The 27,800-nt window shown below is 38.3% G+C and overlaps 1 protein-coding gene across 3 annotated transcripts in view; it reads left to right on the forward strand.

Annotated features, from left to right (window-relative positions):
* rgs12b (regulator of G protein signaling 12b) overlaps positions 1-27,800 on the forward strand; it is a 58,527-nt gene that overhangs the window by 11,303 nt on the left and 19,424 nt on the right. For all 3 annotated transcript variants that reach the window (XM_041983194.1, XM_041983193.1, XM_041983195.1), the window contains exon 6: positions 21,954-21,975. In XM_041983194.1, coding sequence (XP_041839128.1) covers positions 21,954-21,975 — 22 coding nt within the window. The remainder of the gene's footprint in view (positions 1-21,953; positions 21,976-27,800) is intronic.

The following is a 27,800-nucleotide window of genomic DNA, read 5'->3' on the forward strand; positions in this document are numbered from 1 at the left end:
CAATTAGAATTTTCTCCACATTTTTGGGCGTTAAAGGGTTAAATAGTTTAATTTAGAATTGAACTAAATAAATTGAATAAAATCAGTCTTTAGAAAATAAGGAGTGGTCTCTGCTGTGAGACATTGGCTCAATTAAGAATTTACAGATTTCAGACCAGCTTAGATGGAATGCGATCACAAGTCAAACAGTGAAGTTTGAGCTCCTTGAATGTGAAATCACAAGCATACACTGCAGATATTAGAAATTGTAGTCACCTTCGAACAGCACAGTAAACTCTCAGTATTATTAAATTGTGCAGCATAAGCTCACATGATGGGGATGTTCTGCCCGTGATGCTATACGTTGAGGTCTTGGTACACCAGGAGTATGTTGGTAAGGACAAAGAAATCGAATCTGGTTATGCTTTCACAACGGTTTATCTGTTAATCATAGCTGTTTCTGATGAAAGTCTGTAAAACTACCAAGTGAAAAACGACACAGGTGTTGATGGTAATCCCATAACTCTCTATCACCATGGCTCTACACAAAATCAGCTCACTGATTTCCACTGATATGCAGATCTTCACAAAATAAATCGACACTGTGTTAACATAGCCCTTTAAGTACCCTGAGCTTAGATCTCATTGTCTTAACTGGGTGTAACCACTTTTATTGTAGCAATTTTTGTCAAGAAAAGAGGCAGAAAAAAACACATTTTTTTTATCTGAAGTCTTTATTTAGCCCTTTCACAAAATGTAAAATAAATAAACTAATATTTTGCACATATGCACCAAATATTACTATATTATAAAACAGAAGTATCGTAGTGCAAAAGGTATCCACCAGGTGGCAGAAAACAAGTATCAGTTTGTAAACAACATGTTTTTAACAGTTGTATAATTGCATAATTTACCATAAAATGATGCAATAGGTCTCAGAAACAGTGTATGAAACATGATACATTAGACTTTAAAGGGTTAAGCTGGTAACTCAAAGAGTTGTGTAAGGTTTTGCTATCCACAGAAGATGCATCTCTGTTAGAAATACACAACAGTTTGCTAAGTTTCTTGTAGATGGTATCATGAACTAGTTGAGGTTATCTCATTGGACAATACTGCGAGCAAAGTTGGATTTTGTTCACCTTAAATACCTGCTCACTGTATGTCATAATGGAAAGTATTTCAAACTCTCTCTAGTTGTTTCAAATTTTTTCAGCTATGGATTTTTAAAACAATGCATAACATTTTTTCTAAGCAGATCTCTGAATTGGCTTTACTCAAACTTTATAAAATAATTTATAGTCTGCACGGGAGCTGCATGCAATTTCTGCATTTCTTTCACAGAGGTTGGTGTCCCATTGCCAGAGCATCCCATGGCAGAGTTTCTCTTCTCTCTTTTGTTTTTTTTTTTCTTAACTCCTCCCACCGCCTTTATTCTAACATTTTCTTCCGGTCGTTAGGCCTTTTTGTTTTGCTGCACATGCAGTAATGTGCACAACAGAGAATGCTTTGTGTGACACAGGGGAGGAGAGGAGGATTGGTTTGTGTGGTGATGGTGGCGGGGGGGAATATGGCTCTAAGTGTTAGCCTGCACTTCTAATGAGCTCTGATGAGCAACAAGCTGACATTCACCTCATTAGTGAGGCCTTAACACAAAAGCACATACAGTATGTAGACACATACACATACCCACGGCACAGGTACACACATGCGTGAACACGCGTGCACATACGTAAAAAACATGCAGCCTTATGCCAGTGGCACATGAGCACTTTGATGCACATGCACACATTTACACAGCACTGAGCCATCTTATTAGTTGTGTTATTTAAGTTTTTCCTGCAGCTTTCAGATGTTGTGCTGTAGTTAAAATGTGTGCTACAGTGATGTGTGTACATCGTGCTGTATGTATACATCAGCCAGAGCTTGAGGCTTGCTGCTTATCTTGTGATGTGATTGCATTCATAGAGTTTAACCATTACATTCTCTCTCTCTCACACACACATACACACACACTGTCTGCACACATAAATGACTAGAAAGTGTCTTATGACAGCAGTAAGGGGAAGGAAGTCAGGCTGTACACATCTGCCCTCATCCAGCTGTGTGTCTGGATCATGGGTTGTGTTTCATTGAACTCCTTTGCCATTATAATACCTCAGTGCTGTATATGCATCAAAGTTGAGGGCACAGATGAAGGATATACGCAAAACATTAGTAAATATAATTCTTTACAACCTGACTTCAGCAAGACAACATATTTACCTTTGCATGCAGCTAAGTCAATTAACAATATCAAAACACTGATGTACCAAACCACTCTCATGTGGTACTTTAAGGTTGATTTCAGACTTGTGTTGAATTGATCCCTCGTGTCTAAGCTATCCACGAGTAAGGATAACAAATAACATCAGTCACAAGTAACCACTCAGAGGTCCAGTGCTCAAATATAACTATCAAACAGTTAATATAGTGGGCTGATTCTAAGGCAGGTTGCTGCTGTTTCCACAATGAGCTGATAGCTGGAGGGTGATGGCATTTCTCTCTACTGGAGCTCAAGTGTTGGCCATACCAACAAATCCCAACAACGTGTTATTGTGTAATAATAATAATTAATATTTAGTGATCCCAGGCTGGAAATTTTGCTAAATTTTGCCCATCTTTAAATGAAGAAAAGAGTAGCAGGCTGCAATGTTTCCACACCAGTGGAGTGTTTGGTTAAGTGCAACAGTGGTTGTCCGGATACATGCATACAGTCCGGAGACTGAGTCCACCGCTGTAACCACTGGGCTAGCGCTCCACCACTGTAAAGAGAAATTTATCTATCTATGGAGGTTTAACATATTTCTTCAGGCAAGACATTTTTAACTCTGTCATACTGTTTTTCTTTTTATTTATTTATTTATTTGCAGATGACAGATTTAGTCTTAAAAAATCACATATAGTTTTAACCATAATTAGTTACTAATTTTCTTCAAACTGTTTTATAAAATCTTTTTATGCATTTAATTAATTTTATTTAATGCTATTTCTTATTTATTTTTATGTATCTGTTGTTATTCATTTATTCAATATTTAATTGAATTTATTTAATCCTACAATTGATTTAACCTTAGCATTTCAGTCTGTTCAAGTACTATTCAAAGTGAAAAATAATTCGCTACCAGATAACATTAAGAAATGATTCAGCGTGGAACGGGGCTATAATTTAAGAGGTAAACCTGACTTCAAATCTTTGCATGTCTGCATTAAAAAAGGAGCCATTCTGTTTTCGTTTGTGGAATTAAATTGTGGAATAGTTTAAATGTGGAGTTAAAAGAATGCAGAATCTTGAAGCAGTTTAAAAATATATATAAAGAAATAGGTTATCAAAAATATACAAGTACAGAAAGTCATTGAGGCTCTCCAGTTGTTGGTTGATATTGTATTGTTTGTTGTTTACATGTTTACTCTTTAGGTTGTACCTGACTGGGCTTCTAAAAGGAGGATTTTGTTGATGTGGGAAGGGGGGTGGGAATAAAGTTTCGACTTCTTTCCATTCCTTTTCAGACGTGGACTGCCCACTTCCTTGTTTAATGTTTATTGTTGTTGTTTTTTTGGTTTTGTTTTATTGACATGTTTGAAATAAAAAGAAAAACCTTTAGATTTATATGACTTGCTGTTATTTTATAAGCTGTACATTACTCAGGTTTTGAGCTCACAGTTCACACTGTAAACCTGTTTGTTAGCATCTGATTTATTACCCAGAACATAAACAGGAAACCAATCTACAACATTTTAGATCATAAATTAGACTATTACAGTGATTAGATTAAGTCACTTTTAAGTATTGTGCTTTAGCTTTGCTCTGCTCTACAGAAAAAACAAGTGCAAATTATTGCTGTTGGCCTTAATGAAACTGTTCTGCATTTTGACCTTTTATTTATTTATTAAACAAGCAGCGAATATATTTATCAAATAAAATAAATTGAAAATGAAAGAGAAATGCAACTTTGATAAGATCTGTGTACTGGAGCACTTAATTATCCTAAAAAAGTTTCTAAGTGAAATTAGTGGTATTTCTATTTGCAAATTGATTGCAGCATAGAAAAATAAATACTAAGGACGCCTTGTTAATGCTGACATAAAGAGATCATCCGTTCTTGGATTACATAAAATCACTCCATGTTTATTTAAAGTTTAATCCTTATTAATTTTTTAATTTCACAAATAAATAGTTTATTCAGTTCCTTCTTATCTTATCCATAAACATAATAAAACAAATGTGACCTGTGTGTTTTCTGTGTGCATGCTTGTTGTTGCACATCTATGTTTGTCTGACATTTCCAAAATCTAATTGACTTGGAGCCCAAATGTTGGCCTCTGAGTAAAAAAAAAGTCTGAGTCTGTTTCTGGGGAATGGCTGGAACGTTCAGCTAAACAGGACGCTTGACATCATGGCTCTCCACCTAAAACATGTGGCCGACACTCTCTTGTGTGCTTAAGTCACATCACTTTAAAATCAGTGTTGTCTTAACATCGCCCAACATCGCTGATACTCACGACTTTGCATCCCTCGCTGCTCTCCTTTTGATTGTATGCCTCTGTCAGGGATCACATATTAGAAAGTTTCTGCCTAAGCTGTAAGGACAGTGGAATATGTAGAGTGGTACCCTGATAGATAAACGTTGCTGCAAAATGACTGCCTGTATATCATACTGTGAATAACATTGCGTTCCTGTTGTGCGCTGTTGAATGCAAGCTGTCTGTAGGTTATTTATCAGCACTCGGTGTCACTGAGTGGCGCTTCATTGGCTGTCTTCACCTCTGAGCCACGTTGAGGGCAGGCGGGAGGGGTGTGTGTGTGAGAGAGGGTGCTGAGGTGAGTACCTCCACATTGTGTCAGGACATGCTGAGGAATGTGACTGCCTCTTAGAACCTCATTTTTGCTGCAGAATAAATTCCTTACTGTCAGTTTAATGATCTCTTCTCTGTCTTTTGGTTGACTTATTTAGCTCCCCCCACCATCACGAATGTCAGTTTACTCTCTAGACATGCGCTGGGGGCATACTAAGCAGTTGGGGGCATACTAAGCAGATGACACAAGAGCACTGAGGGGTACTGCTTTCAATTCAACGCTAATTATATGTGTAGGCGCGTTCCTTAATGGCAAGAGGTCTCCTTCTGCAGCTTTACCTACATATTTGTCTCGGGAGCGTGTGTCTCCCTCAGCCCACAGCAGTGTGGGTGGAATAGAAATTGTATGAGGGTGGGTGCAACAACAGAGGCGGGGGGGGGGGGGGGGGGCGGGGGGGCCGGGCAAAGGAGACGATAGAGAGGGAAATGGAGAAGGAGGGGGGATGAGAGAGAAAACGAGAGGAAAGGGGAATCTAGCGACAGCGACATTCTGTAGCGGTTTGGACGAATGAAAGCCAGCGAGCTTTGCCGCTCAGTCTCTCTGCACTCACTCACACACACACACACACACACACACACACACACACACACACACACACACACACACACACACACACACACACACACAAACACACACATTCAACAGCTGATGACAATGTGCTCTGAGAGGAGCTCTCACATGAAGTGCTGAGGATTACTTGTCTTCATGGAGCAGCAAACTTTGAGTGTGAATTCTGAAAAGACTGCTGATCCAGTGAGTAAAAGAGCTATGTGTTTGTCGGTGGGGGAAATTTTAGATGTGTGTCTTATACGTGCGTGTGCATGTTTCATGCAGCCTGTATTTCATCTCTATGACGACTCTTGCTTCTGTATATATGGCATCCAGGCTGTTACACAATCCTAACCACTTTAGACCAGAGCAGTTCCTTCAAGTTTGTCTAGAAATACAAGAACACGTTTGGATTTAAAACCTTACATGATGTTGTTGGTGCTGATACTTCACATGTTTGAACAGATTTACCAAAACTACAGTAAATATTTGTTCTTTTTTTATAGTCTTTGATATGTTATGGATTCATGATATTGATTCAAATTATAGGTATTTTAGTTTAAGTGAACTGAATGCCCTGAAACTTTAATTGTGCGGCCGGTTTCTTAGATGATGATCAGGTGACCTGTTTAAGCCAATCACTAGGCTTTTTTTGGTTCTTTTGATTTAGAGGGACACCTGTTGATTCTTTGGCTCGGCCCACCGGATCAGTTCATTTGTGAAACTAATTGACTCTGGAGACCATTTAAAACTTAATTGAAAATCTCTTATTTTAAATCTAGACATGTATAAGATGCTACTAAATGAAAGAAACTGTTTGATGACATTATGCTGCATTTATGCAGGAAGTTTGTATATTTATATGAATATGTGTGTGTTACTGGTCATATGAAGTTTTGAGTGAGGGTTTTGACACTGTGGTGGAAAGCAGCACAGGACATTGTTTCACTAAACACGCCAGTGAGAAAAGAGGAGCCTGTCAGTCCTTTGACCCAACACACACACACAGACATAAAAACACCCATTCATATCCTAAAAATGTGAATAGGAACACACTCAGATGTCCAACGATAAGAAACAGCACACGCATTTCTCCCTCTTGTGTGTGTGTGTTTTTTCATTCTCACACTGAGAGGATGCGTGTGCATTGCTCCTCGTGATATCCCCTGGGAGCAGAGTGTGTTGGGGAAGGAAAATCAGATGATGAGACAGGATCAACACTCCTCCTGTACATGAAACACCTCATGAGGCCAGAAGGCAAATTAGATATAGCTGCAAATTCAAATAAACACAAGTGTTTCTTTTTTATCTTCATCAAATAGCAGATCGTACGATTTACCACATCAGCACAATCAAGCTTCGTCATGTGATTAGTCAGTTGCTGGATTGTTTTTCTTTACTTAGATTGTCTGAAAGTGTTGCCAAAGTTACAGAAAACTGTACAGTTTTAACTAAAGTAGTTTGTGCTTCTGTCAAGCAAGTATTCTTATCATGCCTGTGAGTCTGCTGATGAAGATCTGCATGTGGCTTAGTTTAATTTTTCTTTATTTTCCTGCATGACGTGAGTCATTGGGACTTTAAAGATTTCTCTTTACATCTATTTCCGTGATCTTGCGATGATGTATCTGCCATTTAGAGAGCAGCTACTGCAGTTTACAGTTTAGAAAATTCATCTCCATGTGAGTCTTACTTATTTGAATAGCAAATGCTAAAATGTGTGTGATGTTTCCATTTAGAGGAGATTCAAAAGTCACAAGTTATGGAGTTTTAAGACCAATAGAACAGATGCATCGTTAATGGTTCACTGTTCATCCTTAATGCATGAAGCACGGGTCCCACCCAGCTGGGCATGGCATTTTCTTTATTTCTAACAAGCCAAGCATGTTGATTGTTTTATATATTTAAATAGTTGTAGTCATGTTCTGCTTTTAGCTGAGCTTTTCATAACAGACAACTTTTTTTACTCTTATGAAATCTTTTTTTTTTTTTTTTATCAGTAATTTGCAGTTTGGTATGCATGCACAGTACAGACTTCTGTATATATTTCCTTCAAATTAATACAAATGCTAATTTGTGAAACACCCTTTGTGCCTATATCAGTTCGGCTCCTCTTTTTTTTTGTGAGTGCAGAAAGACGCTTTCAGTTTTCAGTGATACATACATATTAAAGTAAATAATGACAAACAAAATTCATGCAAAAGTTTGCATGTTCTCTCCGTGTATGCATGGGTTCTTTCTGCTTCCTCCCATAGTCCAAAGACGGGCATGTTAGGTTTACTGGTCTCTCTGAATTCTCCATAGGAGTGAGTGTGAGTAGTTGTTGTCTCTCTGTGTTGTGGTGACCTGTCCAGGGTGTACCCTGTCTCTTGCCTGCTAATTGCTTGGATAGACTCTAGTTTCCCCATGACCCTGAAGTGGAATAAGTGGTATAGAAAATAGATGGAGAAAAAGTCAATTTTGGCATTATTATAATGTATTTGAAATGATTAGTCTAACCATCAATAATATTATACAGGCTTTCATTTGTGGATATTTAAACCACTTTCAGAGGTAGCTTAAAATTGTGATTCCAGTCAGATCCTGCAGATGTGGTGTTGTGCTTTGGGAGGTAACTTTACTGCTTTTGTAAACAGAGTCTTATTTAAGTTGGATTTAAGTTTTCAGACCATGCAGCACCAAACTGGGAGATCTAATTTAACAGGGTTTTTGGCTGTAAATAGTTTTTATAAAACAGTCCCAAAAGTTCCAAACAGTCCCATAGTTGTGTCATAGCATTTTATGTTGGGTTATATGTGGAGGTGACTTGCTGGATTCTGATGCACATAACGATACACCGTTAGAGAAATAATGTCAGGTGAGTGGTTAATGCTGTACAGACAAATCAGTACACTAAAGATAACTTTTTTTCTTTTTAAATCAAATTTTAATTCAAAGTGATACAAAGCAGTTTTATTTGGACTTTCAACAATTTAGCGTTCCTTGAACGCGTATGCCATGAGGAGAAAATTACCAGAGGACTTTTGACTTAATCAAGAACTGCATCCTGATAACTTCATGTGTGGAGTCTTTTGTACAAATAAAGCTGGAAGGAGAAAAGAGCTTCAGGTTTATAATATCCTTAAATTCTTTAGCATTTTGTGCCTCAGAGCAGTTATGTCAGCTCATGGCATGTCAGATTCCCTAAATCATGTTTTACAAATAAAACGTACATAGCAATTTTCTGCAGTTATATCAAAACTTTTTGACCCAGACTTCAAGATGAGAGTTAATATGAAGAGAACTAGGAGTTAGGATTAACTTACTTCTTATATTAAATAAGTGGTTCACATGCATTGTTATTTTTTAGACATACATTTTCATATTTGATTTACCTAGTAAATAATCTGATATAAAACCTTTATATTTTCTAGAATATATTAGTTTTAAGCCATTCCACCTATGAATTAATAGGGATTTTTGAATGATTGCATTTATACTTGTATTAAAGCCCTCTTGAAGCCCTGGTCCTCGTTCATTACAGGTCTTGGATCAGGGTTGAAAAAAAACAACTAAATAATCATTAATTGGTTTTTCTGCTGCTCTGCTCCATCTAATGTCTGAGCTAAATGACAACAGCAGAGGGCAATGTTCAGTTTTTCTGTTTGTGTTATGCAGAGAGGAAGGAAACAGAGAAGAGGTAGACTACCCCCTTCTGTGCAGAAAAGATGGGGTTCTTTTGATGGAAATGCCTTAGAAGTGAGCTCATGCAAATGCTGCATTTTCATGTTTGTCACTTCACTGGTTAAAGAAAAAAGCAGACATGGATTTCTTCCACATCATCATGCTTTCTTCTTATATTTATAACAATATTTGCCTCTGTCCATACATGAATGACATTTATTCTTTAAAGATTCTAAAACAGATAATTCTTACCTGTTATGCTATTAATCTGCAGTTACTTAGTTTAATATTAAGATGCTACTGTACGTTTTGTTGGAAAAACTCAGTATTACGGAGCAGGACTGCAGACAAAGTGGAATATTTGCGCTTTCATTTTGATGTGATTTTGAAAAGACCATGATTTAATGTGTATACAAACACTGTGGACGCAACAGCTCCTCTAGATTACAGGTATTAGGCTGATCTTTCTTTTTTTTTTTTTATCTTTTTCTTCTCGCTGCTCATCAGGATGTGGTGTTAGCCACCTTAAACTCCCTCATATGCCTCTTATCCTTTGTGGTGCCATGCTATGCCTCTCTTTTTCTGTATCACTAGACTTATTTTGAGGTGAACTTAAGGGTTTATGGTTTGTATTGTTCATATTTTTTCTTGTCCTGTCAATGACGTGTGACAGACCAATGAGGTGTTCAAGAATAGCATTGTCAGGATTTCTTCTTGTGGTGCTTTTTGATTGTATAAACTGTGCTGAGCAAACTTGCTTGTTTTAAAAAATTAGTTTCCAGTGGTGGCCTCTTTAACACTGGAAGCCCTGCTAATTAGTGCATTGGCAGCGCCTTCAGCTTCAGTGTGTGTTCAAGTGTGTGTGTGTGGTGGTTAAGAGGCTGAGTGTTGGAGCCATCCCTGATGTTGCTATGATACAGAGACGTGGAAGGTTAACATTAACTTTAACAACAATATGGCACAGCATTTGGAGTGCTCTGGCCTCAAATGATGCTTGTTGTGCTGAAAAGAAAGCAAAGAAAGTGTCCTTTTCAGTACATCTAGTCTTTAAAATATCTTTTATACAGTGACAAAACTAGTCATTTTTTATAAAGCACTTGATTTTTATTTATATATTTATATATTATATTTTTTGTTGCCTCCACATATTGATTCTTTTTCCATAAATGGGTTCCAACTAAGGCTAATTCAATATCAGGCTTGCACCGTACCTCCGCTCTGAGCTCTCTCCAGCCAGTAAAAGTCAGTGTGATGTAGACGCTTCTCTTATCTTCAATCCTCTGATAGCATCCTCTTGGATTTCTTTTGTGAATCAGCTACAGTGTCTGTTCAAAACGGCCTATGTGTTGATATCCAGTTGCAGATGTGTCATCAAAACAAGTCAGGAACACATTTTTAAGGTCAGAAAGTTACTACTTCAATGTGCTGCTGATTCTTGACAGATATCTGTAGATGGGTCACCAGGAACAAGAACACACACATGCTTTTTCACAGAGGATTGCTTTGAGCTGGCTACCATCCACCATTTAGAGCCACTGTCATGTAATGTAAGCCCTGTACGAGCCTGTGAGTGAGTTATCACGGCCAGCTGAGACAGAGCATGGGAGTATAAGAGAAGGGGTTTTAGAAAGTGTATTATTATTATTATTTTATTATTTTTTTTTTTTGTACCAAAACAGGAAATTAGGAGGGAACTAGGTGTAGACTCAAGGCCGTGTGCACAAATTCAATTGCAGTCTTTGTGCATGTGCTGAAGTGTGCTGCTGTGTCCTGTGAAGTGCCTTTGTTTGCGTCTCGTGACCTTTTTAACTAACCTGAATTCATTTCCATAAATGCCTCCTCTGGTCTCTTTCTCTTCTTGTTTTCCATAGTTACACAAGGAAGATAATCTAATTTCCTAATGACCTAAAAATTGCAGCAGATAGTTGAATATGAGCGAAATGAAGCCCATCTAAATGATTTAAAGGGAGGGGGTGAGCAGGAGGGTGGAGAGGTGAGGTCTGTGCTGCAGCTTGATTGGCAGACTGACCTTTGTTCCCTCCCCTTCTTGGTAACTGCTGCCTGATGGGGGCGTGTCACTATGGAAACAAGGCTATGTGTGAGTGTGACGGTGTGTGTCTGCGAGAGAATGGAACTTCCCCGTCAGTCTGTCAGCTGAGAGTGTGGAGGAGTGTGTGAGAAAAAGAGGGAGAGGTATAGAGTGTAGTAAGAGAGAAATGACACATCAGTGAGGCACAGCTACTCAGTACAACTTTAACTAAAAGTTTAAGTTGAATCTAAGGAGGTTTGTGTGTGAGTGTGTGTTTGTGTCAGACACACTGAGGCATTGCTCCATCCATGTCAGCTGTCTGCATGAATTTCCTGCTTTAGAAAAATCCCAAAGAAGCTCTGTCTGTGTCAGCACACATATACATGAGTGTTTGTGTGCATCAGAGATGTAGATTAAGTCGCCAGCAGGTTTCCTCCTCTTTGAAAGGGGAGCAGGATGAGCCTGAGGAAGAGGCTCTCCTTCAAGCGGGTCTGGAACTTCAATACAGTGAGTAGGACGCACATACACACATAGAACACACACAGTTAACATGTGGTAGTTATGAAGAAAGTTCTCAACTTTCTTTGTTTTTCTCTAATCAGTAGAATAGAAACTCACTTACTGTTGGACCGAAATGTAAAAACAAAACAAAACAAAAAAACAGTAAAAACTCACCTGATCTACTTGATCTACCTGATTGGCTGACTTTTTTTTTTTTACCCTGACTTTAATTTGTATCCTGTACAGTTAAAGAGAAAATGAGAGAGAGAGAAAATTAAAGTGTAAGAAAAAGCAGAAGTGAGAACAGAACTTTGTGCATGCTGTTGGTTGCTCTACTCACTATAAGTAAGAATGACAGGGACAGATGGACTAAACTGAGGACTATTACTCGCAGCAAAGAGTGAAATAGGATTACTTTACTTCATACCTTTGGAGAGGGAAAACAAGGGGAATGGGAGATGGATGGAGATAAAATAAGTTTGGAGCTCTTGGGAAAGAAGAAGGCATAAGGTTTGTCTGTTTTCAAGAGCGAAGGGATGATGTGCCAGGCAGTGGAAGAGTGTTTAAAGGTAAAGTGAGACAGAAAAAAAGAAATAAAGCAAGACTAACAGGACCTTTAGTCAGCTCCAGGCTGTTTTTCCTTTCTCTCAAAGGCAGATGTAGAGCTGGAGCTGGAGAGGGAGAGAGATGGAGGTGCAAAAAAAAAAAAAAAAGGTAGAGGAATGAGACAAATGAAGGCAAAGAGAGAAAAAGCTTCCTTTTCTTGCTTCTGTGACTCAAATGATGATCTTTCTGTGTGTATGTGTCTTTGTTTGTGTTAAAGAAAGTGAGAAAAAAGAGCTTTAAAACGATGGAAAAGTTAATGGGAGTCATTCAGAGTGAGTGTTTAGGTGCAGGGAATCTATCACTGTTTACATCTTGTTTGCAGCTCTGTGATAGTGACTTTTTTTTAGGCAACAAGCCAAGTAAAACAGACATTTATCAGCGATTCAGTCACATCTCCTGTGTGGCTCTATTGTAGGAAAGAAGACATTATCTGAATTCCTCCCCATCAATGGAGGTTGATATTGATTCCTGAGTGCATTGCTGGGACTTATCCCAGACTTCTACAGAGATTTTCATTTCACACTGTAGCTGCCAACCACTCTGTTTTTATCATTTATTTGGAAAATTTCGTTGAACCTTCTGTTCCCTGAAAGTCAGAAAATCTGTGTTGCTACATCTCATGTAAAGCAACATCACGCACACACACACACACACACACACATCTGATTTCACTTGCTTTTTAGTCATGAGACTAAAGAGTCTAATCAGGTTTTCCATCTCTTGGTTTCCTCTGAGTTAAGCTATGCTAAAGCTAAGCGGTTCAGTCCTGGCAGGACGGTTCTGGTCTTCTCAATGGTGGCCACTATTCACCTCATATTCAAAAGTAAACACACAAGCACACACACATTGAGACTGTTGGTCCAACAGCTTCCTCGTCAGCTGGAAGTGTGTGTTTCTGTGTGTGCTTGAGTGCATGCAGTTGTGAATTTTGACTCACCTTTTAAGGTTAGCATGTGTGTGTGTGTGTGTGTTTGTGTGTGTGCGTGTGTGTGTGTTGGCCATTTGTTCGGTTAAAGGTGTGGTCTACCCCTGGTGATACCAATGTTTACAGGAGTGCGTTGATGTTCCTCCATATTTCACTTGTCTCTTCCCTGTGTAGAATCTCATTCCTTTCCAAAGGTGGCAGTTAAGTGAGATAATGTTGCCAGGAGTAGGTTCCTGTGCTACAAACAGTGTTGTCTTTGTGTGACAGCATAAGTTATCCCTCAGTTTCTCCAACTGATAGACATTTTTACTCTCCCAGTCAAGTATTAGTGCCAGCTCTGTGTCTCATCCCATGAAACAGACCTGCTTTTTATCCATCGTCCACCTAAACACATGCACATAAACAGGGCATCCTCCGGAAACCTAAGATTGTTTAGAGACTTTTATGGCTTTAAAGTATTAATATTATGATAACTGTCAGATTAATGGTTGTAAATTGTAATCTGTGTTTAGTCATAGTTTGATTCTGACGTACAGGCTCCATAACAGATGACGTAAGCTCTCCTTCCTCCCTGATCACAGCTAATAAAGTGCTGGGACCTGTACACACAGTGACCAACCACTCCCTACACACACAAATTCAACATAAACAGGTTAGGCATGCAGCTACAAGGTGGAATTATAGCTGAAAACAAGAAGATACAGGTAAACCAACACGTTTCAGCCTGTAGACAGAGAAAAGGAGTTTTTAAGTCGCAAATAATCCAGCTGGTAACTGACTGATCAACAGTTAGTGTGAAGCAGATTATTCTGTCATTTAACAGAGGCTGATGATGAGTTGGAAAAAAAAAGTCCCTGGATGTCTGATTCTGACACGGGTGCATTTCCAGTAAGTGTTATTCTGCCATGTGATTCAGCCATCTTATCTCATTTTAAAGTGGGTGTCAAAGCAATGTGTGTTCATTGTATAACTCTAGGGCACACGCACGCACACACACACACACACACACACACACACACACACACACACACACACACACACACACACACACACACACACACATTGTATCAGTATTCAGAGCTTAGAACTTAAAAATAAATCTTCACAGACTGTGTTTTGTTTTTAATTAAATTCTATGATCTGATTTAATATACATTATGCCAGCATCCACACACTACAGTGTTTTAAATCTCAGCGCTACATTGATTAGTCTATAGATTCACTAATTCATGAAAATTATATATAACTATTTAAAATTCTTATAATAAAAATAACTATTATAATAAAACAAGCCAAAATGCAGATGCAGTGTCCCAAACTTGAAGTAATTTTTTGCCTGACTTTATCAATCAGTTCATTGTTGTTTTGACACATTCCTTTATACTGTACAGGCGTTTGTTTGCTCACAGCTTTTTAGGTTCAACAACAGCATTTCCATCAGGTTGGGTCATTGCAACCTCATCATTTTCTTTTTCAACCATTCTGTTAAATATTTGGCTATGTACTTGGATCCTTGTTCTGCTGCATGACCCAGATTCAACCAAGCTTTAGGTGTCGGACAGATGGCCTCATATTTGACTTTAAAGTACCTTGGTGTCCAGAGCAGTTCATGGTCACAGTTCATGACTGCAAGCTGTCCACGTCCTGTGGCTGAAAAAAAAAAAAAAGAAAGCCAAAAATCAGCCCTCCACCTCTGTGCTTGATTGTTGGTATGAGGTGTTATCCACTTATAAGCACTGTTTAGTTTTCTTCAAATCTGGTGCTGTAAAATATGACCAAATATCGCTACTTTGGTCTTGCCTTTCCACACAAAGGAAAAAAAAAGTAAAATGTTCCAGAGTTCTTGTGGTTTGCTCAAATGTCATAAATTTAAACACCTAAACATGCTAACTGAGGCCAGGAGAGTCTGAAATGCAGCTCTTGGATTGTTTGTAATTTTGATAAGCATTGCATGAACATTTGATAAATTTGCTGGGACGAGCACTTCTTGGAAAATTTAGAAACAGACTTGCTTCTTTTCCACTTCTTAATAATCTTACTAGAATGATGGACTCCAAATTGTTTGTGGATATTCTTACAACTCTGCAACAATTGCATGTCTAGAGCTTTACTGATGTTGTTCCTTTTTGACTTTGTGTTGCACACACCTAAATGCTCCAGAACAGCAAACTACCAAAATATCTACTTTTATTGAGGTGCTCACACTTACTGATGGTCACTTAATTAAATACATTTGATTAGCAGCACCTGTCTGCTACATTTCCTCTCAGCTCCTGAGAAAGTACTTAAGCTGGGTACACACATAAAGATTATTGGGCAGTTTTTGTCCCGATTTTCCCCCTTCCTGACCAAGAACGGCAAAAGCCTGATTTGCCTATGTCTTATAAGATTATCCTATAAAATTATCCTTTGGTCTGAGGTGTGTTAAGATCTGACAATTGGCTCTGAAATGGGTCGTGGCCGACAATCTGAAGTATTGAAAATGTTGAATATTTACAACTTCACATGTGTGGAAAGCTGACGACTCCTGAGTTGTGACTGTGTGGATTGTGACATGGAACGGAATGTAGCCAATCAGAGGGCGAGCTGATTGGGGAGCCAGGAACGATATAAAGTCCGTGTTTATGCTGTCTCCAGTCTGTTGTTTTTTTTCAGTTCTGGATTTTTCTGTTAATAATAGTTGCAAGACCACCATTGCGTCATTATGTATGTCCTCTGCTATGCTGGGTGTAATCAGTTGTTGCCATGGTTCTTCTTAGTTTTTTTTCCAGTTGTTGCTCTTTCTTCTTCGTTTGTGTTCGATCCCTTTCGATCCCGCAAGATTTCTGGCTTGGAGGACTAGATTCTAGATCGGTTCTGGCACAGAATCGTTATGTGTGTGTTGCTCTGTACTGAGATTATCGGAGCGTACCACACACAGTACGATCAAAACTGTTAAATGTTTGATTTTTTTATTTTATGTGTGGGGTTTCTAACAGATAAAAAATCTCTATAGATTTAGAAAATACTCTTGTGTGTACCAGGCTTTACGGTGGACTCCCACACATTGCTCCTACGTTTTGACTTGGCTTTCCCTAAATAAATGGCATGGTATAAATGTTGTATGTTGTTGTTCATCTGAGTTTGTATTTATGATTTTTTTTTACATGATAAGAACCAGATAATTTTTTATGATGTGATATGCAAAACATTAGAAGGGAAAGAAGGAACACTAATATTGTAATAGACAAGTTGTACAGCTATAAAAAAACTTTTGTTTGTTCACTTAGTTAAAGTGTAACTACACCTCCTACTTTTTGCGTAACTCCACCTACTGCCGAATTTGAAAAATGGCTGAAACTGCAAGGGTTGGGTGGGAGGTGTGGGGTAATCAGGGAGCGGAGAGTGGGTGGGTCAGGATACACAGGCAGAAATGATTGACAGACAGCAGCTTAGCTCCCCGGCAAGATGCAAAGCGAGATTCACAAAGCACCTCGGCCACAGAGCGGTATTTGAGGTGGAAGACTTTTACCCTCCTAAATCTCCTCAGCTACACAAGAACCAGGTGGTCCTGAACCGTATCAGTCAGAGCTGTTAGCGCTGTTACGCTGACCTGTCAGCAGCTCCAGCAGCTCTGGAAAGCTTTGGAGACTCGCTGCAGGTTGTGGCAGCTCCAGGAAGTGCCGCTGTAAGTTGCCACTGCTGCAATTTGAGTTGCTGTCTGTCGACAAATGAGGATCAGCAGGTAAAGAATAAAGTCTGGTGTTACTTTCACACACCTCAAAAGCACAAATCCATCCCATTGCAGGAACATTTAATCAGAAACTCTGTGAAAAAATAGAAGTCTGAAATTATCAAATCTACGCCATATAGTTCACATCCCTTCATATGCGTTGGTGGGCGTGGTTTTCTATGCCTGCAAGGTGAGGACTCGTCTACCTGCATCTGGAGGGAGGGGCTGTGAAATTTTCTTGAAACGTAGATAACCTCTCTCTGTCACGAAAACATAACCTGGTTTTACCCTGTAGAGGGCGTTATAACCCACAAAATCCCGTTTTTAAAATAAACTAAAAAATGCAATTTTTATCAACAGTATATGTGGTTTTCATCACAATAAGTAATTCTGTGATGTTAACAGCTCAAAAAAACACATTTTTGGGTGCACTACCCCTTTAATTCCTTAAAATGACAGACATTTGCAGTAACAGCTATACCTGAACACTACGACTGAAATTGTCAAATGTCTACATATTACCTTGTAGATCTTTCATTTAGTATTTTATAAACTCTTTGATCTGTTTTATTTTTTTTGTCTTTATCCATTATTATGTTTTTTTTAACACTTCTGTGAAGTTACAGCTAAAGATTCTCATCATCTCACTCCACTTAGATTTTGAGTGTAAATTACTTAGATATAAAAAACGAAACACAAAAAACAAGTTTAAAATTAATTTGACTAATCCGTTTTACAATACGAGTGAAAATTTCATCAGCGATTATTTATTTGGCCCCTATAATAGTCCAGCTAGAACCATTACACTGTAACACACTGAAAGGGTTTAAGTGGCAAATGAACAACATTTTCAGTTTGTATTTATCAGAAGAAACCCAATGTTTCATCTTTGAGTTTATAAAGTTCAGTAACACAGGCATTGTGAGGTTTTGCTTGGAAACCTTTATTCTTTTAATAATAAAAAAAATCAAGTCCTCGACAGATATCTAATCCATAACTAGGATTATCAATCATCTGCCTGTCAGTCTTTTGTTGATCTTATCAGTGAATGAACGTTGATGACAGGCGAATAAAAGTTCACATATTCTCGTGAAAAATCACTTTCAGCAGACCACAATTTGGCTGTGACACCGTGGAAAAATCGGTTCTATAAGTAAAACTGGAGTTTAAATGAGTTTATAACCAGTTAAGATAAAATCTGGTACATAATGGGACTTTGCAGAGATATCTTTTTTTTTTCCTTTCATAAACAATGGGAGATGCATATCACGTTGTCTATCTCTTTTAAAGACACCCTTTTCTAGCGTCACTGTGGATACTAGTTATGGGGAGAGGAATTTGGGTAGGGAATGTTTGGAAAACCCCAGTTATTCTCTCTGGGCTCAGAGGAATGACCAGGACTTGCCAAGAGAGGAGGGTAAACACCACTGGAATGATTAAGGAAAGGTTGAAGCTGGCAGAGAAAGAGAAAATGATCTGAAGGGAGAGGAAGGAAAGACGTGGTAATGAGAGACAGACGACTGGATTGGGGAAAGTACAAAAGAAGGAAGGAGAGAGTGAAAATGGGTTGAAGAGGAATTAAGGGAAGAAAATAGAGCAGAGGGGACTTGGGGCCTCAACCATGGGCCAAACCTTTCTACCACATTGAACGTCTGGAAATGATCACAGTAGAGATGAATGTGGAAGAAGCTTAACACACGCGCCTAGAAAAGCACAATAATATGTCCTGTCACGTATCAGCAAACTGGACCACAATAAAAGTCAGAACTGAGGATTGGGTGAATAAGATTTATTATAGAGATGAGAATATTTCCTGGTGGAGAATCTGGATACTCAGTCTGCTTGCCTGTGAGGGTAGGAGAACCAAGGTGAGAACCAGAGTGATCAGGAGGAATGTGCGAGATATAGTGATCCATCAGGGAAGTCCGCTAGCCAGCAGAGGAGGTGGAAGCCAACAGAACAGAGAGGGCTGCGACTGGAAACTCCACCGGGGGCTGTTGGAATTGCTGAACTAGAAAACAGTGTTAGTTTGGAGTGACGGTAAAATAGCGCTGCGTTTTCCACTGAGGTTAAAGCCTTCAGAAGGGTCCAGACAAATCCTCTAGTTTAATCCAGAAAGGGGAGTAACAAGTTCCGTAATCCAAATCCAATCTTTAAAGACAGTCCACAGGTCAGAGTTCCAAAAAGATCCAAACAACAGAGTTACCAGACTGGGACAGGCAGAGTCAGGAAATCCAGGTCAAAACGGGTCAGAGATCAGGAACAGGTTGGCAGAGCTGGAGGGAGAATGCCTTCAGGGACGGCTGGGAAATCTCAACCCCAGCCAAACACCGTGACAGTGTCCTACTGTACGTAGAAAACATCTCTAACACAAGGTGGCCATATGCATTCGTTCTGTAGACTAACTCAAACAGAAACACGAACCAGTTTCTGCCAGTCACTTTCACTCCTGGCTTGTGGTTGTTGTGCTTTAGTAATCTGCTACAGTGACACAAGAAATCTCTTTCACCCACTGCTGCCAACCTCTACTCCTCCAGGGACACTTTGAAATATCTAACCCCAGTATTTATACAGGCTGTGCCATCGGGCAGGGAAAAAGGAAAATTACCAAGTTGCACATTTACTTATGTAGCATCAAATTTAACAAGATTAATTTTCAGCTAAAAGTTATAGTGTCTGGCAATACTACATTTTTTCAGGCAGATGTCAATTTTAAGGGAGTAGAAAATCCTGATATTAGCATATTGGTCAGTATTTTTTAACATATTCATTCATATAAATTCAGTATGTCAGAGTTACACTAAAATGAAGAAAAAGCTGGGTTTATAGTTGACTTCCTTTCCAGTATTATATTTAATGTGTTGGACTGGTTCAATACAACTCGTGTTGGTGGGTAAAGGGAGAAATGGGATTTTGGTGTCATCAGTTCAGGAAAGAAGCTGTATGATTGTAAACATGGAAACAAAATTGTGGCATTTTCATACTCATTTATTTGGTACCAGATATTAAAAGCCATGTCCACACAGATACAAGTTTGCAAATTTTGTTCACATGGAAATGGCATTTTGGGAACTCAGACACAGTATTTTTTTTTAACAGGCTATTAACAAATACAGAAAACGCTGGAGTAATAATGCCGTGTCTGTAAGTGCTGCTACAATGCTGGCACTCCATTTTGAAATACACCAAAAACTGAAATGAAGACATAAAGCACTCACATATGCAAAACAACGGCAACAACAGAACAGAAGAAGAAAAACAGGAAGGTCTGTGCTAGTGCTTTCAATTCACAAACAGTTCACAAATGGTTATGGTTTTGCGTCTGGCTCCGTTCTGGAGTTTCAGAGCATTGGTGCTTTCTGGAGAACTTGTCTGCATTCACATTGGAACCAAAGCAGACAGACTTTACTCTTCAGAAGCAAACAGTAACAGCTTGGTGTCATTTGTTGTCAGTATCATCATCAAATATAATTTGCTGTCAATGAAAATACCAATATGAGAGACAGCTGTTAAAATAAAACAAACAAATAAATAAATAAGACGTTTATTGCTGGTTAAGCAGCCGGATTAAATACAGAGGCCACAGCTCACTGATGGTACTGGAACAGTTTTGGAAAAAAATAAAACAGATTTCAAAGGGCCCTATAGTTGTTTTTTTGTTTTGTTTATTGACATGAACATTCCTGATTCTGGCACAAAAAAAATGAAGTCAGTCGTTTCCTACAGTATAAATGTGAATGTTACAGTGCACTTCTCAGCTGTAGAAACTGACTTTGAGAAGCTACTGTTTTTACATCTATGTCAGTTTCAATTCGAATATTTTTCAGCCCATAGATGTAATGACATTTATTTCATCTCATGCACCCTTGGCACAGCAACACTTTCCACGTTTCTTGTCATTTGCAATTTGCAGTTTACTTTGCACTTTGATATCTGGTGTTGACAGATTGCTGACCAGTTTCTGTAATATAATTATACAACGTATTTTAAGTAAAATATTTGATAATTGGTGTTTATATATATATATATATATATATATATATATATATATATATATATATTGCAGAAATGATGTTGATGCATTTGCCATGAGTGACTGTGAAACAGCCCTGGAGGAAAATCCAATCATTCATAACCCAAGTAGCTTAGTGCTGATTTTCATCAAGAGACCTGTTATTAGTTGGGTATTTTTTGCTATTTTGCCTTTCATTGTTTTCTTCTTATTCTCATAATCTCATTGGCAAACAACCCTGTCATTTGCTGCTGCTCCCTGCTTTCCTGAATTTCCACCCATCTCCAACTTTTTCTTTCTTACTTTGTCATCCCATCTCCTATCATTTAGTTTTGTCTGAGTCACACAGGGTTTCATTGTTCCAGAGTTAGCTACATTACTGATGTCTGTGTTGAATGATCTCGTTCCAGCTCAGCATGTCTGGGATAAAAATCACCACGGTGTGTGTCGCGTTTCTGTGTTCTGGTTTCAGTTTGTGCGAGGGTGCTTTGAATTTAGTATAAAGTAAGTTTTGCCTGAAAATGTTTGTAAAGCATCAATGAAAATGGGATCCAATAGTGGTTAGCTTTTTTCTGTATTATAATTTTCGGTATTGTTTCCACATGTTTCATTCTAAGAAATGTGTTGGCTTTCTTTCTGTGTGGAGATTTTTGATATGACTTTTCTAGTAAATTTGCACTGTGTAACCAGAATTAGATTGGAACTGCAGTGTGAGATAAACAAGTAAACATCACACTTCACTGTGAAACTGGGAGCAGGTCTCTTTCTTCACATTTTCACGCATGTATATGTTGTAAGCCCCACCCAGACGAGGAAGCTTCCTTGTAGAGCAAGCACAGCCAGTTCACCATCGAGTCCACCCACACAGAAGACAATGACTGTGGGCGCCGACCTGTTGAGATATGGCAGTAAGCATGGTAATGGGGCCAGACCTAAAAACAGTCTATCTGTGTCTCCATGTGGCTAAGAGCAAGCCCAGACAGCTGCCTCTGGGCCCTCATAGGCTGCAGGAGTTTAAATGAATCTGTGTCATCACAGTGAGAGGGAAAATCCTAATCTATGTCTCTCTGTTTTTTTTTACAGTCTGCTGCAGTCTCTGATGGAGGTAAGTAAAGATGTCTTTACAACATTAACGTTGTAATTACTGTCAGTATCTTTTATTTTTCTTCTGTTTGAAGTCAACATAAATTATGATCAGCTTAGAATAGAATAGACTTAAGATGAATAAACGCCATATTGAGCATCATGTTAGGACTATTTAACATCCTAATTTATATTTCACAGTTTTTAGTAACTTCAAAAATTAACAGTGTACAGTTTGGCTGATTTAACCTGTTCAGCTACCTATGCTTGTTCTACAGTTTGCAAGCTGCAACACAAAGTCTATGCTTTCAGTGCATTTAACTATAGGAGAATGCACACAGTGATGAGTCATGGAAAGAACACACAAAACATTGTGTTTCCTTTGTAGTGAAAGATAAATGAGTGGCTCATTTTTCTTGACATGTTTTTGTGTGAAACATAGCTTTTCAGGAACTAACCGTAATGATGGAAAGTGCAGGGAAGGGACTGTGTTGCTACTATATGTATATATATATATATATACTGTATATATTGACACTTTTGTTTCAGTGTTTTGTCGTGTCATGTTGTCTTGAGCTGATCTGTTGTGTGTTCCAGACGATTAGCATGTGGCAGTAGTAACAACAGATCTTCTGATGGTGTTTTTAGCACCTCAGAAATTTGCATGAAAGATAAAAAAGGAGGACTGAGTGAGAAAAAACAAAAAGGGCATTAAGTGCCATCATAGATATATACAGTCAATGCAAATGTAGCAGTGTTTATGCCCAGTTATCCATCCATCCATCCATCCATTTTCTACCACTTATCTGGGGTCAGGTTGCGGGGGTAGCTGCCTAATCAGGGAAGCCCAGACTTCCCTCTGCCTGGACACATTCACCAGCTTGCCCATATAAATTTATATTTAAACTTAAAACTGGCTTCACACCCCTGTTATTTTCTTCACACATTACTCAGCACATACACTGCCTACGCACTGTATGTTGACCCTTCGTACATTTTTGGAGGCTTTGTTTTTGTTTTGCACTTCTTTTTGCGGTTTCACACCACAAATGCACCTCATCTTCTCCTCGGTCTGGGTTGCAGGTGTTTCTGTTTGCCTTGAAATGTGCTCATTGTGCAGCAGCTCCAGGATGAAATCGCATTGGAGAATGTTTACCCCAAATCACATCAGGGAATGTTTGCCCCACTTTAACGAATCAATCGTTTATTTCGAAACTATATACAAAAAAAAAAAAAAAAGAATGAAAAAAGAAAAAAAAAATATAATTACTGTTTCACCAAATCATAGTATAAAGAAGTTTTTAAAAGGAGTGGGAAGAAGTATGCATAATTTTTTTTTTAAATCCCACCCCTTTCTACTCATCATGGTTTGTATATATCTTTGTATTACATGATGTCTATACACGGTGTGCACAGTTATTAGGCAAGTTGTATTTTTGAGGATTAAATTTATTTTTGAACAAGTACAGTGCTCTCCATCAATCCAAAAATGTTAATAAACCTCAAACCTGAATATTTAGAAAAGTAAGTGAGGTCTTGGCTTTCTTAGGAGAAAATCTATGTGTGCACAATTATTGGGCAACTATTAGCGTGCAGAATTAATATGCAACTAAATGAAAAATTAAAACTTCCCCATCTTACTTGTTTATTTTCATCTGTTAATGTCAGAATAATAAACAAACTCAAAATTTATAAACAAACATTTCTGACAAAAAACAAAAAAAAAAAAAAAAAATCAGTGATCAGTATAGCCACCCTTCTTTTTAATAATGGTCATAAGCCCTTCATTCATGGAGTCTGTCAGTTTCTTGATCTGTTAACGATGAACCTTTTGTGCAGCAGCAACCACAGCCTCCCAGACCCTGTTCAGACTGTTGCACTGTTTTCCTTCACTGTAAATCTCCCGCTTAAGAAGGACCCACAAGTTCTTATTCAGTCTTTTTAGGTTTTGGTCAGGCGAGGAATGGGGCCATGTCTTTTCATCTTTAAGGCCTTTACTGGCTAGCCACACAGTGGAGTACTTAGATGTATGCGATGGAGCATTGTCCTGCATAAAAATCTTGGACCTCTTAAAAGGTGCAGACTTTTTTTTAGTACCACTGCTTGAAGAAAGTGTCTTCTAAAAACTGGCAGTAGGTTTGGGAGTTAATTTTGAGTCCATCTTCAACCTGAAAAGGTCCAACTAGCTCATCTTCAATGATACCAGCCCATACCAGTACCCCACCTCCACCTTGCTGAGTCGAAGCGGAGCTCTGTGCCCATTCAGATATTTCTTGGTCCAGTCTTGTCGTTTCAACATATGTGTCTTGTTCAGTGGTGGTCGGGTTTCAGCCTTCCTTACCTTGGCCATGTCTCTGAGCACTGAACACCTTGTACTTCTGGACACTCCAGGTAGGTTGCAGTTCTGGATATGACAGGGCTGGAGAATAATGGGTTCCTGGTAGCTACATGTTTGATTTTCTCAAATCTTTTGCATTGAAAACGTTTGATGGTTCGGCGATCACGCCCCAATATTTTGGCAATTTCAAGAGTGCTGCATACATTTAAAATACTTTTTTTGACCTTTCAGAGTCAGTTAAATCTCTTTGTTGAACAATTTTGCCTGAGGAAAAGGAGCTGCCTAATAACTATGCATACCTTAATATAGGTGTTGATCTCCTTAGGTCACAACCTCCCTCATTAGACAAATACACATCACCTGAAATGCTTAAATCCAATAAGTATTTAGGTTTATACAGCTTGGAGTTGGAAAATATGCATGAAAAGGATGATATGGTCAAATTACTCACTTGCTTAATAATTGTGCACAGTGTTTACTACACTATTATCCAAATTAAGATATATACAACATAAAAATTCCAGATCAATAAACATATTTACTACATTCATATTTCATATATATATATATATATATGTATGTATATATATATATATAAATATATATATGTATATATATATACACATATATCTTTCATGTACCTGTTTTTTAAATTGAGATCTCCCCTTAGATTATAGCCTCCTTCCCTTTCTATGAACATTCTCTGGATATGTTTTGGTAATAGACAATTTTTTACTTTGCACATTATTTGCATTGTTTTTAATTTAACCAAGTCCAAAATTTTCAACATTCATGATTTTATAAAAGCGGTTTTGTGTGTTTTCTGTATCCTGCTTTGTTTATTGTCCTCCTTTCTGAAGTGTGCATATCGGCTATAGAGTGCTTTTATAGATGTTTCCCCAGACTTCCACCGAGTAGAATAGATACAGTAAAAAGTTTGAAAAATATAGAATATATAGTGATTTAGCAACTAGAATGTGACTTATTTTTCCAAGAATCGCAGTGTATTTTGCCACACTTGGTGGTTCTAGGTATAAATGTCATATTTCTTTGTCTTTATGTCATACACCTACCAAGCCTCACTGTATGGTTACTGGATCAATTTTAGGAAAAGTCATGAAGTCATAGATTTTGTTTTAACAGCGATTTTTAAAAACCTAGAGGGGTAAAATGACCCCTTTGGCGGTTTTAGTGTTAAGAGGTTAATAAAAAGGTTTGAAGCTTCTTCTTCTATATGTCTTTATCCCTAGCATATGTGAATATGTACAAGAGAAACGATAAGTAAACATTAAGCACAAGAGGATGGCTGTTTGGCTGTTAACTTGGTGCTGTAGGTGAGTCGAGATTCTCATTGACTCACAGGCTAAATTATGAATGTTATCTGGGTTTCTAAAGAAATACAGCAATATTTAGCTTAGTTAATAACAAATAAGCAAGTTACTGTAGTACAATTGACAGATGAGTTTCAAGTTTTGATCTGATGATAAAAGATTACAAATAAGAATAACAATAGATCCAAATCATTGTGAGGAGTGTTGTTTGGAAGTGGCAGTAACCTGGAGTCTCACCTCCAATTCCACAGAATTTTATCACTTATTTTCCCACAAAAACGTTAAAAACATATTTATGCCTGCAATCTTTGAAATAGCTGATAAAAATGTAAAATGAGCTAAACCTGTTATGGATTTGCATGTTTTCCTTAATGTGTATTATTCTGTAATCATAAAAAAAACAACAAAAAATAAAAACACTGAAGTTGACTTTAGCCAATCTTACTTGACTTAACAAGATCAGTGAGTTAACTAATAACTTTTGTATACACTTAAATGAAATAATTAACAAATAAGTTTCATTCTAAGGATATGTTTACGTGGCTGATCAGTGGTCATCACGAAGCGAAAGAATAATTCAAATCTACATCGCCCTGTGTGTAAACGTGATCCCCCCCCCCCACCCCCCACCCCCCACACACACACATACATACACACACACACGTTAAAACATTGCATCTTTGGAAAGCTGAGTTTAATCTCCCTAGCCTCTGATTACTGCCACACCTGTTTTCAATCAAGACATCACTTAAATAGGGCCTGCCTGACAAAGTGAAGTAGGCTAAAAGATCCTAAACCACAAAACATCATGCTGTGATCCAAAGGAAGATCAGGAACAAATGAGAAACAAAGTGACTGAGATCTATAAGTCGGGAATATGTTACGAAGCTATTTCTAATGCTTTAGGATTCCAGCGAACCACAGTCAGAGCCATTATTCACAAATGGAAAACATGGAACAGTGGTGAAGCTTCCCAGGAGCCAGCGGCCGACCACGATTACCTCAAAAGCGCAGCTTATCCAAAAGACCCCACAACAACAACCAAAGAAATGCAGGCCTCACTTGCCTCTGTTAAGATCAGTATTCATGACTACACTATTAAAAAGAGACTGAGCAAAAGATGGCCTGCATGGCATAGTTCCAAGATAAAAACCACTGCTGAGCAAAAAGAACATAAAGGCTTGTTTCAGTTTAGCCAAAAAAGATCTTAATGATCCCCAAGACTTTAGGAATATACTCTGTTGAGACTGTTGAGACAAAAGTTGAACTTATTGGAAGATGTGTGTCCCATTACATCTGACGTTTAAATAACACAACATTTCAGAAAAGGAATATCATACAATAAAATATGGTGGTGGTAGTGGGATGGTCTGGGGCTGTTATGCTGCCTCAGGACCTGGAAGACTTGCTGTGGTAAATAGAACAACGAATTTCACTGTTTACCAAAAAGTCCTGAAGGAGAATGTTCGACTTCAAGCTGAAACAAACTTGGGTTCTGCAGCAGGACAATGATCCAAAACACACTAGCAAGTCCACCTCTGAATAGTTTAAGGACAACAAAATGAAAACTTTAGAGTGGCCTGGTCAAAGTCCTGAATCTGCAGTGCTGTGGCATAGCCTTAAAAAGGCAAGTTATGCTCAAACTCTCCAATGTAGCTGAATTACAACGATTCTACAAAGATGAGTGTGTCAAAATTCCTCCAGAGTGCTGTAAAAGAGTCATTGCAAGTTATCACAAATGCTTAACTGGAGTTATAGCTGCTAAGACTGGCCCAACCAGTTATTAGATTTAGGGGCAATCACTTTTTCACAGAGCCATGTAGGGTTGGATTTTTTCCCCTTTTAAAGTGTTTTCTCACAGTGTTTATTGGTTTAATAAGAAAATCAACCTTTGCCCTGGTCGCCTGATTGATGACACCACTGACCGACTCACCTGGAGGTTTCATTTCATTAGATGCACCACTCACTCCATTGACGCACGGCATCCTAATACGATCCCACAGAAGGTGGCAATTTGCTGTACAAACTGTAGAAGATACAGCAGGCTATGTAGCCTAATAACAATATATCTGACAGTGTACCTCATCCACCTTCTTTAGCCACATATCTATGAGTATGTGTGTTCTAACGTACTCATGGGACAAGACTGTAGGCTGCTGTCCAAGTTCAGGAGTAAAT

Source organism: Melanotaenia boesemani, chromosome 4 (assembly GCF_017639745.1).
Source record: "Melanotaenia boesemani isolate fMelBoe1 chromosome 4, fMelBoe1.pri, whole genome shotgun sequence".
NCBI lineage: Eukaryota > Metazoa > Chordata > Actinopteri > Atheriniformes > Melanotaeniidae > Melanotaenia > Melanotaenia boesemani.